This window comes from Syngnathus acus, chromosome 15, assembly GCF_901709675.1.
Source record: "Syngnathus acus chromosome 15, fSynAcu1.2, whole genome shotgun sequence".
NCBI lineage: Eukaryota > Metazoa > Chordata > Actinopteri > Syngnathiformes > Syngnathidae > Syngnathus > Syngnathus acus.
The window spans coordinates 3,803,209-3,819,221 of NC_051100.1; the positions used below are offsets into that span (position 1 = coordinate 3,803,209).

General features: G+C 43.0%; 2 protein-coding genes across 5 annotated transcripts in view; both read right to left on the reverse strand.

Annotated features, from left to right (window-relative positions):
• Window positions 1-528: 528 nt before the first annotated feature.
• Window positions 529-3,893, reverse strand: LOC119135096 (dickkopf-related protein 1-like). Of its 2 annotated transcripts, none has more exons than XM_037272446.1 (4): window positions 3,378-3,893; window positions 3,121-3,265; window positions 2,931-3,041; window positions 529-1,986 (listed from the first exon to the last, which is right to left on the reverse strand). In XM_037272446.1, exons 1-4 carry the CDS (start codon window positions 3,558-3,560, stop codon window positions 1,697-1,699), a joined length of 729 nt encoding a protein of 242 aa, XP_037128341.1. In that variant the 5' UTR covers window positions 3,561-3,893; the 3' UTR covers window positions 529-1,696. The 2 variants fall into 2 exon arrangements, with proteins under 2 accessions (XP_037128341.1, XP_037128342.1); XM_037272447.1 differs by having other exon boundaries at window positions 3,121-3,262; window positions 3,378-3,892.
• A 1,779-nt stretch (window positions 3,894-5,672) lies between these two features.
• Window positions 5,673-16,013, reverse strand: part of LOC119134565 (cGMP-dependent protein kinase 1) — a 54,115-nt gene continuing 43,774 nt past the window's right edge. For 2 of the 3 annotated variants that reach the window (XM_037271362.1, XM_037271361.1), the window contains exons 8-18: window positions 12,948-13,013; window positions 12,191-12,265; window positions 9,751-9,847; window positions 9,522-9,661; window positions 9,342-9,431; window positions 8,827-8,968; window positions 8,596-8,759; window positions 8,389-8,511; window positions 8,262-8,324; window positions 8,122-8,188; window positions 5,673-8,054 (exon numbers count right to left, since the gene is read on the reverse strand). In XM_037271362.1, the coding sequence (XP_037127257.1) occupies window positions 7,956-8,054; window positions 8,122-8,188; window positions 8,262-8,324; window positions 8,389-8,511; window positions 8,596-8,759; window positions 8,827-8,968; window positions 9,342-9,431; window positions 9,522-9,661; window positions 9,751-9,847; window positions 12,191-12,265; window positions 12,948-13,013 (1,126 nt within the window). In that variant the 3' untranslated portion in view covers window positions 5,673-7,955. Of the gene's footprint in view, window positions 8,055-8,121; window positions 8,189-8,261; window positions 8,325-8,388; window positions 8,512-8,595; window positions 8,760-8,826; window positions 8,969-9,341; window positions 9,432-9,521; window positions 9,662-9,750; window positions 9,848-12,190; window positions 12,266-12,947; window positions 13,014-13,153; window positions 13,464-16,013 lie in introns of those variants that run through there. The other variant, XM_037271363.1, reaches the window with a different exon arrangement.

Sequence of the window (16,013 nt, forward strand, 5' to 3'; positions counted from 1 at the left end):
CACGCCAAATGACTTAAAAACAACAAGAAAAATCACAATTTGTTGGATCTTTCTTTCAGGGAACTCCTAATTACAAACTAGCCGGTGACAGCAAAGAGTTGCTCTCACCAAGACTCGGCCGATACTTTGTTATTACCGCTCTGCTCTTACCATTTGATATGTCAGCACCCTGTCTTGTTTTTAATGTTCATCTAATGACATGCCCTCCTCCTCCCCCTCCTCCATAGCAGGATGTGGCACGCTGGCTGGGGGCTGATCCAGTAATGCCTCATTAAAAGTAATTTTTTTTCTGTGTGTGCATATCTTAGTCATTTGTGGGTAATGAGTTGGTGTGGCGCGCACGGCCAAAGTATTCCAACCATGCGCTTGCTCTCAACCCGCTGATTTGTGAGAAATGGCGCGACGTGTTAAACAACAGCACTGGTAATTGCTCACCCCCCCCTCCAGCCGCCTCCTCCTCTGGCCACCACCGCCGAAAAAATGTTGGCGCCTCAAACTATGTCAATAAATAGGTCAGCGACAAGTGAGGTTATTAAGAGTAGTGTTTAATAAAACATTCACACTCTCAATATAGATAACGTTTTCTTACAAAACAATATGTAACACATTTACAATGCATGCGGCACCGTGTTGTTATAATACTGGTGTTGAGCTCAATTAGGAGTACTATTTACAACCAGGCTGAGGAACCTTTTTGGGAAAACCGATGCTAATTTCATGAACCTGTCTATGGCGTTTTAAATTATGTGTTAGCATTAAGCTAAGTTGTGGTTTGTTGTTTAATCCGCTTTTGTTTGGTGTCAGTGTTGGGTAAAATTTAACGAGGAATGAGAAAGAAATTTGATCTGGGTATCTTTTTTCCACTTCTTTTTTTGATGTTTTTTGATAGGCAGTACGAGTGAAAACAGGTGCTAAGGAATACTTGGAAATGTCTGTTTTAATAAGTTCAAATGTGATTCGAGCATATGGCAGGCGTAAAATTCTATTAATCGGAGATGCATGTAAATATTTTCAGGTCTGGCCTCATTTTCTTCTCTAGCACATCACAATATACTACTTATGAATTAAAGGTTAGGGTCAGCAACAGGTGGATGTTTTCTTGTGAAACATCATAGTTATAAATTACAACGCATGGTAAAATCCATGCTAAACTAAAAAAAATGTGTATATTTCAGCTTCAAAATTACACTTCGGGACATAAAAAGCCATCTCAGATTCTAATTTGTGGTATGATTTCAGTTGAGTCTGAATACTTATCCCCTTGTGACAAACATTCACGCTTTTATTATATATATATTATTTGTGTGTTAAATGTTTGCTGCACTTAAATTCTCTGGTAGGTAGGTTCCCCAGCCGTCATTCACAATACAGTAATTTACTGCAATAACCGAGGCTTCAAGTTCCATAAAAACAGAAACAAAAAAAACAGCTCTGCCATTAACCGCCATGGACAATTGATCTGGACCCCCCTCCTCCCCCTCCCTTCTACATCCCCTCTCATCCATTCACAGGCAAGTCCATCATCTGTGCTGGTATATCACTTTTCTCAGGAAGCGCATCTTTACTTCCTGGCGCTGTCTCGCTGTCAGCAGCGTTGGCAGGAAAGAAAGTCTTGGGTGATGGCATATGCGTGTGTGTGTGTGTATCAGTGTCTGTGACCTGTGTGTGCATGTGTGTGTGTACGTGAGTGCGCACGTCAGCGTCTCTGACAGGTGTGTAGGTTCCGTGCAGACGTCCTGCTGACGGCGTGCTGCTGTTGTTGTTGCTGCTGCTGCTCCCGCTCGTCTCTCTCGGGCCTGCACGCCAGGCCGTCGCCGCAGTCGCAGCGTTGGAAGAGCTCCAGGCCGTGGGTGCCCTTGCGGCGGTGGCGCGTGCACACCTGGCCCTCGCTCAGCACCGGCTTGCAGATGCGAGACCAGAAGTGGCGGGCGCAGCACAGGCCCTCCGAGCAGTCGGCCGAGCGCAGGCACGTGTCCCCTTCCTGACCTTGGAAGGAGAACCAAATATGTCAGATGATAATGGGAAGAAAAGCCAAGAATTTAGAATTTCCTGTAGGAGCCACATGACAGCGCCAAAGCAATACTTTTATATTAGACAAGGCTTTGGCACGACAAAATGAGCAAATACAATTTTTTTTTTTTTTTTTACAATAACAATTTAGGTGACGAAGCACAATTGAAACCCATCTAAAATCCTACACAGGCCACAAGATGGTGGTAAAGGACTAACTAAAGTCTAAATGAAGACTGATATAGAAGTTCCTTGCCACCAAGATACCAAAGCAATAACCTCAAAAACAATCAGTGAATATTGGCTCGTGCACAACAATAGCAGAGACAAAAACAATTTCAGTGAGTGTTGACGGATAGTGTGCAAAAACTTCCTTGAGGCAAATGTGTCAAATATTTCTACACAGAGTTGATGCTACTGAAGCATCTGTGTTTTGCTCATTATCTGGCCTGAGCCCCCAAACTGCAAATAGGTGAGGGTTTTTTTTTCTCCAAAAATTACAGAGGCTCCAAAATAATGTCGACAAGTTTATGAACTACTAATATGAGGGATCCACAGGGCTAGCAAAAAATCTACACGCCTCAAACAAGGCTTAAAATTGCCTTGTAGCTGTTGGAAGATGGTGGCAAAGCACTGCTTATATTTTTGCTAACCTGAACACAACTAGAGCAAATAGGTGTGCTTTGCTGAAGTTTTGAAAAAACATCAGCAACTAATTGACATATAGCAAGTTGGCAGGAAACAACATAGCACTTTTTTTTTTTTTTTTTTTTAGAAAAAGCAAATACAAGGTGACACTTTCAGTGAACAGTGTAACACAAAAAATAAAACAAGCCCATCCATTGGATCTATTGTATAAAACCATTTGAAGAACCCAACCACGGACCAAAAGAGATAGCAGTTTTTATTAAAATAGTTACCTTTCACTGTATGAGCTTCAAGGATAGTGAGGGGCTTCGTGGCATGGTGCTCCTTGGTGTCGTTGTGTAAAAGCCAGTCTGGCCCATCAATGTCATTCGTCTGGCAAACACCTGGAGAGGACAAGAGAAAATCAGTCTACAAGAAGGGAGACGTTGAGAGACTTTTTTTTTTTTTTTGGTGGGTGCTTACCGTTGCTGCAGCGGGTCCCGGAGCAACACATGGAGTCCCGTGCGCAACGCTTCCGGTTCTTGCGGCACGGCAGACACACACTCCGGGCGTCATTGCAGAAGTCCTCCTCGCCGCAGTCGTCGTCGTCCGTGCAGACACCTGACTGCTAGGGAGGCAAAGGTGGAGCCGTTAAAGTACGAGCATTGCGCACGCTAACTTTTGCGCAATGGAACGTTTACGCGCTCGAATTCTGTCACGCAAAAGGAAAGGCAGCGTACCTGCAAGACGTCCACGGGGAATTTGTGACCCACGCTCCCAGGCGATGAGGTGCGCGGACTGGGGCTGACAGTTACGAAGTTCTTAATTGCGTTGGAGTTGAGGACGATCGGCCCCGCGTAAACGTATCCAAGCAGCGAGAGCCAAACCGGTAGGACGCAACGCGCGGCGCATCGCATCAACATGACTGGATCCGTTTTTTGTTCGTGAGAGCAAAATATGGATGTCCAATAAATGGGCCAAGGAATTCCCTATAAGAAAGTTTTCCAGAGGAGCGTCTGTATCTCGTGTGTAGGCACGTCTCCAGTGTCGCCACAAGTGGCAGCTTGATGCTTTTATACACGCGGACCTGCTTGTCTTCCCGCCCCCTAGCAGTGCACAACAAAGACGAAGGGTGGAATTTCAAAGAGTTGCACGGAAAACGCTCATCTGTGTTTGGATAATGATAACGACCTGTTAAGTCTGTCTGATGCGTTGAGAGGTCAGTGCGCAAATAAGGCTTAAGAGAAGATGAGGACTTTTGAAAGTCTCCAGAAGCAGACATCCAAATCAACAAGGAGCTTGCCATGCAAACGTCATTAGAAATCATCTGGAGTCGTCAAGTTTAGGCTATTTGGATTTGTGGGCCACTTTAAATGTGATCACAGAAACCAAACCACCTGTCGAAACTAGATCATAAAATGATCAGACAGATGTGTTTAGATAGATGATCGATTGATAGATCAATAGATAGATAGGCTGGGAGATTTTTCATCTTTTTCACATTTTACCATCAAACAATCTTCAACCACTTGTTTCTTAATTTTAAAAGTTAGATGTCGAAATGTTATTTAAATATCTACTTCAATTAAAACATAGATCTCAATTCAATTATGTATTCATGATTTTAGTAGAATCAAGATCAATAAAAATACCAATATCATCTTTTCCACATTCTTCCTTTTTCTTTGAATCGATATGAACAAATCTTAGTCAAATGCATTTTTAAGCATCGCTAAGGTGTACGTTCTGTCACAAGGTTACAAATGCATTCATTTCCACCTATTTGTTTTTGCTTGTCCTTCAAACAACAATGGTAAATAGCTCATTTTAATCAGAGATGGCTTTTGGTGTCCCTAAAAGCAATTTCTTATTCCCGCGTTAGGTTTTTGACATATTTTCATTGATCAAGCCCTATAAACGTCTTGCATACCACAAAAATTAACATGTATTGTAATTCATAGCTGTGATGTTTCAGAAAAAAAATCTGCTGAATTCACAGAAATATCTATTTACATCTCTGATTTAAAGACTTTGCATTTTATTTCATCCTATGTCGAGAAAAACAAATGTTTTGTGTCTTTGTAGGAGCTAATTCCGTCATGTTCTTTGACATTCAAGCGACTTCTGAGGCCGATTAACTCTTCATTTGATCCCCTTATTTGCGAAAGGGGGGGGCAATTGTCCCCCCTGCGATGACACCAAGGGGCGGACATGAATGTGTAGGATATGCAAGAAGACCATTAAGGGGTGTGAAGAGTTGACCGAATTAATAGACTTCCGTGGCGAGTCCTTTCAGGCTTGACTGGCACTTTGGAGATGAAAGGACACCACTCGCACCCCTTGCTGAATCTTTGTCCTAGCTGTCCTAAAAGCTTCTGAAATATGTATTCGACGGGAAATCTACGAGCCAGCCTTGTTTACTTACCTTGAGCTTCTTCTTCGTGTGTTTTGTGTGTCAATACGCGTAACACGACGCCATGTTGGTACGGTCTTTGACGTGAACGATAAACACGAAGATGAGATCTAAATGAGTTCCAAATACTTGACAAAGCTTCACGAAAACACTTTGGTGGAGTTTAATTGCAGTAAGGCTTTTGAAGTGAAGCTTTTAGCTGCACGTTTTTTTTGGACGGAGCCCCTTTGAAGAACCATCCTAACCCTTTCATCTCCAATGACGTGTCAACCTGTTGTCACCTCCACCAAAACTACAATTCAAGCGAATAATAAGCTTAAATCGAGAAATATGACATATGACTCATACACAGTACGATCAAAACTAGTGGCTCGTTTTGGGTAATGGAGGTGGTGTTTAAAGCTCGGAAGACCTTGTCAGGGTCATGCTTGCGGATATTCTCATTCATTAGCCGGCGCATTGGAGGCTTTTTTGGTGAAGGAGTTTCGTGGTAGGAAAAGGCTGTCATTTGACTGCAGCGCCCTCATGTGGCCATTCAACAGATTGTCACCATCACAGAAATAAATGAAATTACTGCCATTTGGTCCGGGAACGTGTGTTTAAATAAGAACACAGAGATGGATAATTTTTTGAAGTCTATAATTCAAAATAATCATACACGTGGCACTTTGCAAAATTAATTTACTACAACGAAACAAAACAAAAACAACACAAGGCAAATATCTGGCAATAATGATGATGGTCCAAATATGAATCCACTCACTTTTCAATGTTTCTGATAAGCCTGCATTAAAAAACAACGTTGAATTCGGTGTATATATATATATTTTAAAATGACTACTAATAAATAAACACGTCTATCATTTATATTAGTATCAAATGGCACAGCTTTTGTATTCCTCCTGATCATTTTAATGCGGGATCTGCAAAAGCATTGACAAGTGAGCACGAGGGCTGAAAAACAAAACCCTACCTTCCCATTCATCTTAACTACTTGCCTTTTTCAGTCTTCTTCCTTCAACATGGTTGTTATGAACTGTATGACATGACGCAAATATGAAAACAAAAGTTTACAACTGCAAGTCATTCCTGCTTTCAGGATGTGTGAGATTTCATAGTGACGTGAAAAGCATGTCATTGCAAGTCGTATGTGATGGACATTTTTTTTTTTTAAATTCCTGTACGTCAAGAAATGATCTTTACGATCAGGTGCACTTTTTAGTTGTGTTCATGCAGCATCAAAAAGGTCTTGTGACGATGATTTGTATGCCGTTGATTTAAGGCACTTACACTTTATGCTATTGACTGTCGGTGCGTGAGAGGTGACAAGGTGATGCCTTCAAAACCATTTTAACATCGTGCAGATGCCATGGGAGAAAATACAAAATATCAAAGAGGAACAAAAACCAAGCACAGGAAAGGAGAGGAATTACTGTACAAAAAAACCCCAACAATCCGAAAAACAAAACAATCGAACCAAACAGTACTGTCATGTCACCGTCTCTTTTTTGTGGTCATGAATCAAGTACAGCACCAAAGACATTGACAGCGTGTTCACAGTTAGAGCTGTACAGGCGCAATGGAGGTCCAAACAATAGCTCAGGATTTGTCAAACGGGGAAGCCGAAAAATAAAAGCGTTAAGAGTGCATCATTGATGACACATTACCTTATGGAAATATAAATATACAGCTGCGTGTTGGTTGACATCTGAAACAGGGCACTTGAAGAGTCTCCTTTCTTTGACTGCACACATTTTTTGTACTTTTTTTGTGTTCACAATGTATCTTAAAAGGGACATATTATGGAAGTTGGTGTTAGCACAGAAGAGAGTAGCATTAGCTAAAAATGCTAGCTGAGTTAGCTTGAAAACCAGAGTACACTTATCGCAAAGTTGTTGACATGGAAAAGGGGGCGGGGTTAAGGTATATAGGATCTACTATGCTAATTGACAAAGTCTAATTTGGTGGCTTGGAGATGAAGTGCTGCTCCCACAAATGAAAAAAACGATCTGGTCTTAAGACAACTTAAGCTAACTCAAAAATGTTAATTAATGCACACTGTCCCTTTTCAAAATAAAAAATGAAATTTGGTTGAATTAGCCAGACATGATTTTGTGCAAGCACTATTTATTCAGTCTGGACATGAAGGGGTGGGACTTAAGCTCTGGAGTCTCAGAGTCCCCATAAATCTCCAATAACGCGACAAATAGTCGCTGGATTTGTTGTGGGAGGCGTTCAGGCGGCAACGCTGAGTAGCCTTAGCTTTGTCGAAATGCCTTAACCCTACTATCAAAATCCATTCACCTTTCACCTAAAACAGAGCAATTGTCAATCAAGTGTGCTGTGTCCTTTCCTTTTTTAAGACACCTCAGAACTCTTTAGAATCGAGGCAAAAAAAACTTGCATAATACGTCTCCTGGAAAATGTTCAATGCTATGTAATGCGGCAATCGGTGACATTCAGCTTAGTCGAGAGCACTTGTTGTACGACGGGAAAAGCGATGATCGGAACACAGCATTTCACATTTCCACGCGCTTATTTATCCTAAAAAATAAACAAAAACGTACGCCGGCCCATCACATGGGGGGACGTGGGCTCGGTCAGCGGCCATGTTTTTGTGCGCTCGCGCACGTGTGTATCCCTGCACTTTCTCCGCCTTCGAGCCGAGTGTAAGACAACACCGAACGTGTGCTACAGCTGTCCCACTATAAATGCTTGATCCGGGGCCACAGTGAAATAAAGGCATATCGGTGACCGCTTGCCATCCGTTAAATCTACTTCTTCTCCATATCTGATTTTTGTGATCTTTATACCAGTTAGCCACGACCACTGCATGGCCTCCATACCAACAAAAGAAGAGTTTCTTTTGGTTCCACTAGGGGGGGGGGCTGCTTGAAGGAGAACTTCAGAAGTCAACATCCCAACCCGAATTGTCGTCAGGCGGCGGGTCCTCGTTGTCTTCCGGGAAGCTGTCGAAGTTACTCGTGTCAACCGCTGATGTGACCTGACGAGGGAGACCGAGATGTTATACGACAGCACTAATATATAACCATAGCGCGGAAAGAACTTACGTTGGGGATGATGGGTGGTGTCAGAGTCCCCTTCTTCAAGCCCTCCCAGTTAAAGCCCTCAAACCACCTACAAGCAAAAACATATTTGATGTCATCGTAAGCTACTGTTAGCATTAGCCGCAGTATGAACATCTGCTTACTTGTGCTTTTGGATGTCTTTGACACCATTTTTCAAGTTTCCCAGTCGTTCAGAAGGATTATCCCTGCGAAGACAACGTCTTAGTTGGCACGCTACTTAGATCAAGTCAAATATAACAAAACACTCACCTGCATAGCTTTTTGATTAAGTTGGCAGCATTTTTGGTGATTTTCTTTGGGAATTCGATCATGTCGATGCCTCTCAGGATGATGTTGTAGGTCTTCATCGGATCGGGGCCGGAGAACGGCGGGCTGGGAATACAGCCGGATGCGTAACATTAGAGAAGACGAGATTTGGCTTCTTTGAAGATGGGACACATCACAAGAATTTGGTACCTGCCGGTCAGGAGCTCGAACATGAGGATTCCCAGTGACCAGTAATCGGCGGAGATGTCGTGGCCTTTGTTTAGGATGATCTCCGGCGCTACATATTCAGGCGTCCCGCAGAAAGTCCACGTTTTCTTCCCAAAGCCAATTTTCTTGGCAAAACCAAAGTCCACCTAGTGACAAGACACTTAAGTTCATGGGATGAACATCTGGGCCTTGGTAGTCAAGAGGAGCTCCTACCAGTTTGGCGTAACCCCTGTGATCCAATATAAGGTTCTCAGGTTTGAGGTCTCTGTAGATGATGCCTTTGGAATGTAGGTAGGCGAAGGCCTCCACCACGCAGCCTGTGTAAAACCTGGTCGTCGAGTCTTCAAAAGAACCTCTTGGAAGAGCAAAGCAACAGATTTACTTATAACTGGCGCCTTATGATATAAAGTTAATTTGTATAAATAATAATGTATGCCTGTAGGTGGTATGATATTGTCTGTCTGCATGTGTTGCTTCACCATTTGTGTTCAAATATCTGTTGCTTATAGAATCATAAGACTGTTATACAAATAGCGCGTCTATGGCGTTTCCAATCATGTGTTAGCATTAAGCTAGCGGGCATAATGGCAAAGTTATGTAGTAGCTTTAAATATGTGATTCTCTTTGTTTAATGTTTAGTTAGTAAACATGAACTCAACTGCTCTGTGAGGATCAGCAATCACGTGACAATCTAAACAAACATAATTTAGTAGTAAAACAAAGCACACCGGTCTCGAAGAATGGTCCACAATTCTCCTCCTAAGCAGGCTTCCATCAGCATGTAGAGGTACTTGCTGTCCTTGAACGTTCTGTAGAGTCTGAGAACACAACAGTAAAGTAATAATGGCTGTCGGTGACAAGAGTGACATTCAAATACTAATTGCCTTGAAAGACAAATCGCATTATACCGAACAATAAAATCCGAGTGAGCCTCCTGCATGATGAGTTTCTCGGAACGAATGTGCTCTTGCTGTCTGGTGTCGACGATGTGCCGCTTCTTGAGGATCTTCATAGCAAAAGTTTTGTTCTCGTCGCTCTTGAGCTGAACCTTACGAGATGGGGCAAGAGAGAAAACAGAGAGCATTAGCATGCGCAGCCAGCCGACCGCATTGGCGTCATTCACCTTCCCCTTCTTACCAGCTCCACACGACCAAAGCCGCCAACCCCAAGAGTGTCGATGATGTTGAAATCAGCCAGATTGAGATTGGAGAAAAAAGCATTCTCGGCTTCATACCTTCGTTTGAATAAGGAAGGGAGGGAAGCGGCGGGGACATGACAAGAAACGAGATTAGACATGAAACGGAAGGTGAAAGCCGAGATAATCCACCTTCAACTTTGACTTCATTTGTTTGCAAATCTCAGCGGATTACCTCGCTGTAATCTATCATTTATGTCCTCAAGGATGCGGAGTGCATGAATACACAAAACGAGACTCAAGTGTTCTCAGACAAGAACGCTGGACATCTGGCGCTAAGCGTGACCCCATGGAGAAATTATTTCCACGTGTCCATCCCTGATCCCCGCACGCCGCCCGTGTTTTCGGGTTATTGTTTAATCCAGATCGAGTTTCATCAGATCAGGATCCGGATCAGCGGGTTTAGTACTTCTCGGTCTTCTTGCGGGTCGCTCGGAACATGACCCGTTTTTGCAACTGCTCAAAGCAAAAATGTTTGCCAAATTTGTGCCAACAGGTATCGGAGCTCAGTGTTTCTTACAAACAGTGGGGTAACCTAGGCAAGCTTTGTTTATTTATCCGCGTAGACCCGGTAACGAATTTAAGGGATTATTCACATGTGAGCTCCTCTTTTTTTTTTTAAATCTTCTTTATCTGGAGGGTAGCCCGGAAAAACTCATCATTCAAAAAGAGGCCATTTCTGTGTCATTACAAAGTGCCAAAATGATTGATGGCATACCCAATTACACTAATAGTAAACAGACACGACATGTGCTAAAGTTTCAAGGCCAAGACGAACCGCAAATATCAGAAGTGTTTCCGCAAGTGACCAGCAGATGGCGACATTGCTCTGTTACTGCATGGTCAGTATTTAGCCTAGCGCAGAATGTCAATTCAAGGTGTATTTTTTTTTAATTTTCTTTATTTTTTTTTTTTAAACTAGCCCTTGGCTGTCAACAATCGCACATTTGCAGGTAGAATGGTACATCGTAATGTTATACAGCTTTTTTTTTTTCCTTTTTTTTTTTTTTTTTTTTTTTTTTAAAGTGCTGTATGGCAAGATAATCCTCGACAGATAGAGTGGCACCCTTGTGGGTGATAAAAGTGTGGAGGACTGATGAGGTCATAAGAATAATACAATCGCCCTGAGTAGGCCAAATAAACTTTGTGCACAGTAATCTGCTTTTTGTTTCGCTCAGCTTCCATTACGAAAGAGTTTTGAGTCGTCAGACATTTGCAATCCAACATTTGGAAAAGGTCAAATTAAGTTCACCTGTAAAAGTTAGAATGCCTTTTGGGTTCATTCTGAACTTTTACCCCCCACCCAGTGCACGTAAGAACAAAGTTACACAAAACATCTAAATACGACATAGCACATTTCAAAATAAGAAATAAAAAAAAACATGCAGCATAACAACAAAATAATGCGGCTTTCTATTTGAGGTAATCGCAGACTCCCGCTGACTGAACGGGGCGGCTTGATCAAAACCAACATCTCTATTCTTTGAAGGAAAGCGCCGGTAACAGCGGGGAGCAGCTGCATCTTTACAACAACGCAACCAATTGGGGGGTTGGGGGCTACCATCGCAGCAGGATGCTGATTCAGGCTTTCCTCACCACGCAGCTTTGATAGACTGGGTGGGTGGGGACTTCCAGCAAAGAGCTGATGCTTGGGAAGCGGGGAAACTCCGGCTAAAAACGGCGCTGAGGGGGCTTCGGGGAAGAAGTTTGGAATTTTAACTGAATTCAAATTGACAATTTTCAAATGGAAAATAATACAATTGGAAAAAAGTAACTGCTGCATTTGGGTGGGTCGCTAGACTTTGTGTTCATTTGTAACTGTCGATTCATATTCTGATGCCATAAAAGGTGGCAAATACAGTTTGCTGCGCCTCAGAATATGTGGCGATACATATTCATACCTCTATGTCAGTATTAATCAAAACCCGAGCGTTATCTTTGTAAAGGCAGCTTCTCGCACATTTTCCCAACTCATAGCTGCAGGTGCCTTATGACTCCTGTATTGCTATTCTCTTGTTTCCATGGCGACGGCAACACCAAGTCGCAGGTCGCCGCTTCATTTTTCTCTCTTTTTTTCAACCATCTGCTGTTATGCGGCAGACCTAAGGGTGCAGTTTATATCTCTGCGAGCACTTTTTATTTTTTACAAACAGGCCATTAACGCTCCTGGCCAAGCTCAACGCACCACATGCCCGGTTTGTGCTCAGTTTCACCCTTGAACCTTCTATGTCAGCACTCCTTTAGTCCACATTCAGCAATTAGACTTTTTTTTTTTTTTCTTTTTTAAATGTGATTTTTAACCAAACAGGCTACATTTGTTGAATTTACTCCGTTCCCGATGGCTAAGAATGCCTTTATGTTTGCATATGGAAAGTATCTTACTTGGCTTTGGCATCAACATCCTCATGGCCTTTGCTGGATACGTCCTCCAAGCCTCCAATCAGGTGCTTAAATGAACTGCAATAAAAGAAGAGCACAGTTTGTGCGTGTGATTATTGCGGACCAGACTGTCATAACAATCGCTGCCAGTTATCATAAAATATTCATGGGTGAGTCGCTCGGTGAAGACAGAGCTAATCGAAAGCGACAAAAAATGGAGTGTTGCTATTACCGTAAAACTTGACAACAAAGCTGTGACTTGCGTGCAATACAAATATAAAACCTTGTCCACTAAGACTTAACACTACACGGATAAAGTGTTCCCTCAGATTTTCGGCTTCATTCAGGGTCAACAAACATGAGGAACACGGTTTTGTTCCCCGGCAATCAAAACAAACAGCCCGGTTGTTCGCTTAGCGCCGCGTTCTGAATTCCCACACTCTCGGCACGGCTCGTCAAAGCAAAGCGGTTCTTTTCTCGAGCGTCTGGGAAAACATTTACATGCAAATGAGATCAGCACAAAAAGAGAGTTGGCGGGAAGCCAGGTTAGAGAAAATGAGACGGATGTGTTTCAGGAGAATCATTAAAAAAATGTAAGTGTGCCTTAAGGTTGAAAAAATACGATCATATATTTTCACACGCTTGAGGCCTCCATGCTAGCTTGCTGCGCGGCCCCATCACTTGTTTCCAGGAACACAACTTTTAGCATCATAACATGGTGGAAGCCGACATCTGTTGCCAATAGCTGATCGATACTCACTCTCGATCAATGACGAGACAGGTGACCGCTTCTGCTGCAATAACATTTGCGGTCCTGATGTCCTCCCTATTTTGAAGAGAGAAAAAAAAAAAAACAATTAGCCACAACAGCCCATGTAAGAACTTTCCACTTAAATGGCTCATCAGATGTCATCCCAAAGTGGATGTGAGTCACATGACGCATAATCTGTAAATATCAGGCATTACACATTATCATATTTGAAGTCCAAGCCATCATCAGATTGACACTCTTCATCCGACGAGTTGCTCCAGTCACACGAATCCTCCGAGTCCGTGTTCCAAGAATCCATTTAACGAGCTCCGACGCCGGTCAAGTCCTCGGCTAAAACACAAACTAAAATGCGCTGCAAAAAAAGATAAGCTAACTCTCGGGCTGACATCCCGTCAGGAGATTATTTGGACACTTGAAGGGGGCTCGGCTCCGCTCCAGTGCGTGCGGTCCATCACTCACTGTGCCTCCGCTCAATTTATGACAGCCTATTTCAATGATGGTCCACTTCAACTCCCTCCACCTCCCCCTCCTGCCGCACCGACGCCTCCTTGCCCCCCTCCGTGTTCCCATACGCTCCGAATAAAGGTCACAGCTGGTGAGTTTTGATAGGTGAAAGGAGGAAGGAGGTATTAACAGTTGACAACACGGACAAGTTTATTTTTGGGGATGAACATGTCCAATTCTATTAAAATCACTGTAAAAAATTGTCGCAAGGCATTGGGGATCGCACCCCTAAAATATGGTCGGTGGAAAAAGAGTCCAGTTGAGTTTTTGCTAATTACAAAAATTGAACTCATTTCGCTTTCATCCAAATTCTTGTAAGGCACCAGCTGCGATTTGACACGACTACTGCAAGTTGTCGCTCTACTTCACAAAGAAACTGAGAAAAAAAAAAAAAGTGTTTCCCCTCTACAAGGGGAGCGGGCTCATTTTTAATTCATGCCACATATGTGCCAGACAAGGACACAACAAGAAAGCTGTCTTGTGCTTGGCAGACAATCGAAGAGGTCAGATTTTAATTTCAAAGACTAAAAGTGTATTTAAAAAAAAAACCTCCATCATAAATGATTAACTATATGATCCAAATTTTAAATTATGATCATGATTATCACCAGTGCTAATCAAAATACAGAAATAAAAATATAAAACGGCCTTGAATGACATGAGTTTGTCAGCTGCATTTAAAATCCCAAAAATAATTTTGGATTCAACTCTTTCATGATATCATTTCAATACATGTGCTGAGCATCATTTTTATTTTTCGACGCTGATGAGCGACAGTCGCAATCCACAATCTGTTACATGAGTTCATAAGCTCCCGAACAAGGAAGTACGAAGTACTCTGTGTGCGTGTCACTTACTCGCCATGACGACCACGCACAACAAGGCCAGGTGATGCATGTATTAAAATAATGGTTACATAAATATGAATGCGGCCTAAGCGACCTCTTGGGTTCGTCGCATCTCGCCACACCTGTCGCCCTGCACCAATCATAATATGCCATTGCGTCGACAAGGTCTGTCATTTGCACACTTAAGTCAGCCACTAAGCCAATGAAAATAGAAGAGGTGCTTTTTAATTAGCCCAGAACAACCACGCCGTCCGGGGTCGTACATACAGTATATACCAGCTCAGACGCTAAAAGCGGAGAAGAATGTTCTTTTGGAGTTGCCGGCAGTGTTGATTACTGTCGAAGGGGGCGGGAATTAACCTGGTAATTTGACAGCGATCTGGTGTCCTGGGAAAAAGGGCTATAAAAATAGACGAGCACGCAGCCTCGCTCGATGCCAAATGGCAACATGAGAATGTAACAAGTGATTTGTACTCCACTCCACTGCCAAATACCGAGACGGTTAAGGACCTTTCGCAGGATGGGAAAACACAATGGAAGCAGAAGAAAAGCATTCATCTATCCATCTTGCTAGCTAGCTAGCTAGCAAGATCCGTAGCTGCCTAGTTCAATAGCCAGATAGTGAGCTAGCTAGCTAGCTATGTGAGGCTTTGAAAAGCGCTTTGGGCACAATATGTTGGAGGTAAAGCGCTATAAAAGTACATTCCATTTAAACATTTATTGCATCCTGTTGATTTAACAGTAAAATTGAAAGCAACTGTTGAGTGGACGACAAGGACACGGCAATGAAAGCCTCAGAATGGACTGAATTGATTCCAGCGCTCTTTTTATTTCTCCCTGATGTCAAAAGTCGGAGACGCATATGACAACTCCGACCGACAGGTGCTTACGAGGGTATTTCACATGTTGAGAATTTGGCGCTAAAGCCTGAGCTGGCTTGAAATGCTTGACGGAGCTAACCCCGCTTCATCCCTCAATTCCTTCAGCCTCTCTATTCTGAAAATAAAGTACGGGCCCATGGGTAACGCTGACAAGCTGCTGCTGTTCATGCTTGTGTAATCGCACTCAGAATGATTTCGGATTTTTCTTCTGTCACTGCTAAGGTGAAGAAGCACATAACAGGTTGTTTTTACTAGTTTGACTCTATTAAGGGGTGTTGTGCATTTTAGTCACGCTTCACAAAAAATACACAACAGCACCCCCAGAGGTCAAGGTGATCCTTGCACAGGCTGTTGAAGGATAATCACCTTATCTCAAGAAGTTCACACCTCTTGACATCCAAACAACAGTCAGATGACATCCATATGGCATTCCTTCCATTCTACATGTAAGACCTTTCAAAAAAAATAATAATAATGTAACCTAATCACTGTGCGGCTTAAAATCGCATACATGCCGTCTCCATTAGCAGGAGAACTCGCTTTGATTTGTAAACACGTTCTCCTCGCGGATGAAAGGACGGCATTGCCGGCAAAGACAAGAGAAACCTTTGAGGGGGGGGGGGGCTGTTGGCTTTCATACACCAACACGTAGTTAACTGTCTAATTAGAGCCGAAGGGGGGAAGCGGATATTCTGCGAGCCCTCTGATCAAAAGCCTGCCTTGCAAGATGGCCGCCATCGGCCGTCATTTACATTTGGACGAGACGCAGTCATCAAAGCTCGGCCGGCACAAGACGGCGCGGCGGACAAAAGGGACGCAAT

Coding starts and splice junctions, on each gene's coding strand:
- LOC119135096 (XM_037272446.1), bottom strand. CDS start 3,560: ATGTTGATGCGATGCGCCGCGCGTTGCGTCCTACCGGTTTGGCTCTCG. Junction 3,266..3,377: donor TCCCCGTGGACGTCTTGCAG/GTACGCTGCCTT, acceptor TTGCCTCCCTAG/CAGTCAGGTGTCTGCACGGA. Junction 1,987..2,930: donor TGAAGCTCATACAGTGAAAG/GTAACTATTTTA, acceptor TCTCCTTCCAAG/GTCAGGAAGGGGACACGTGC.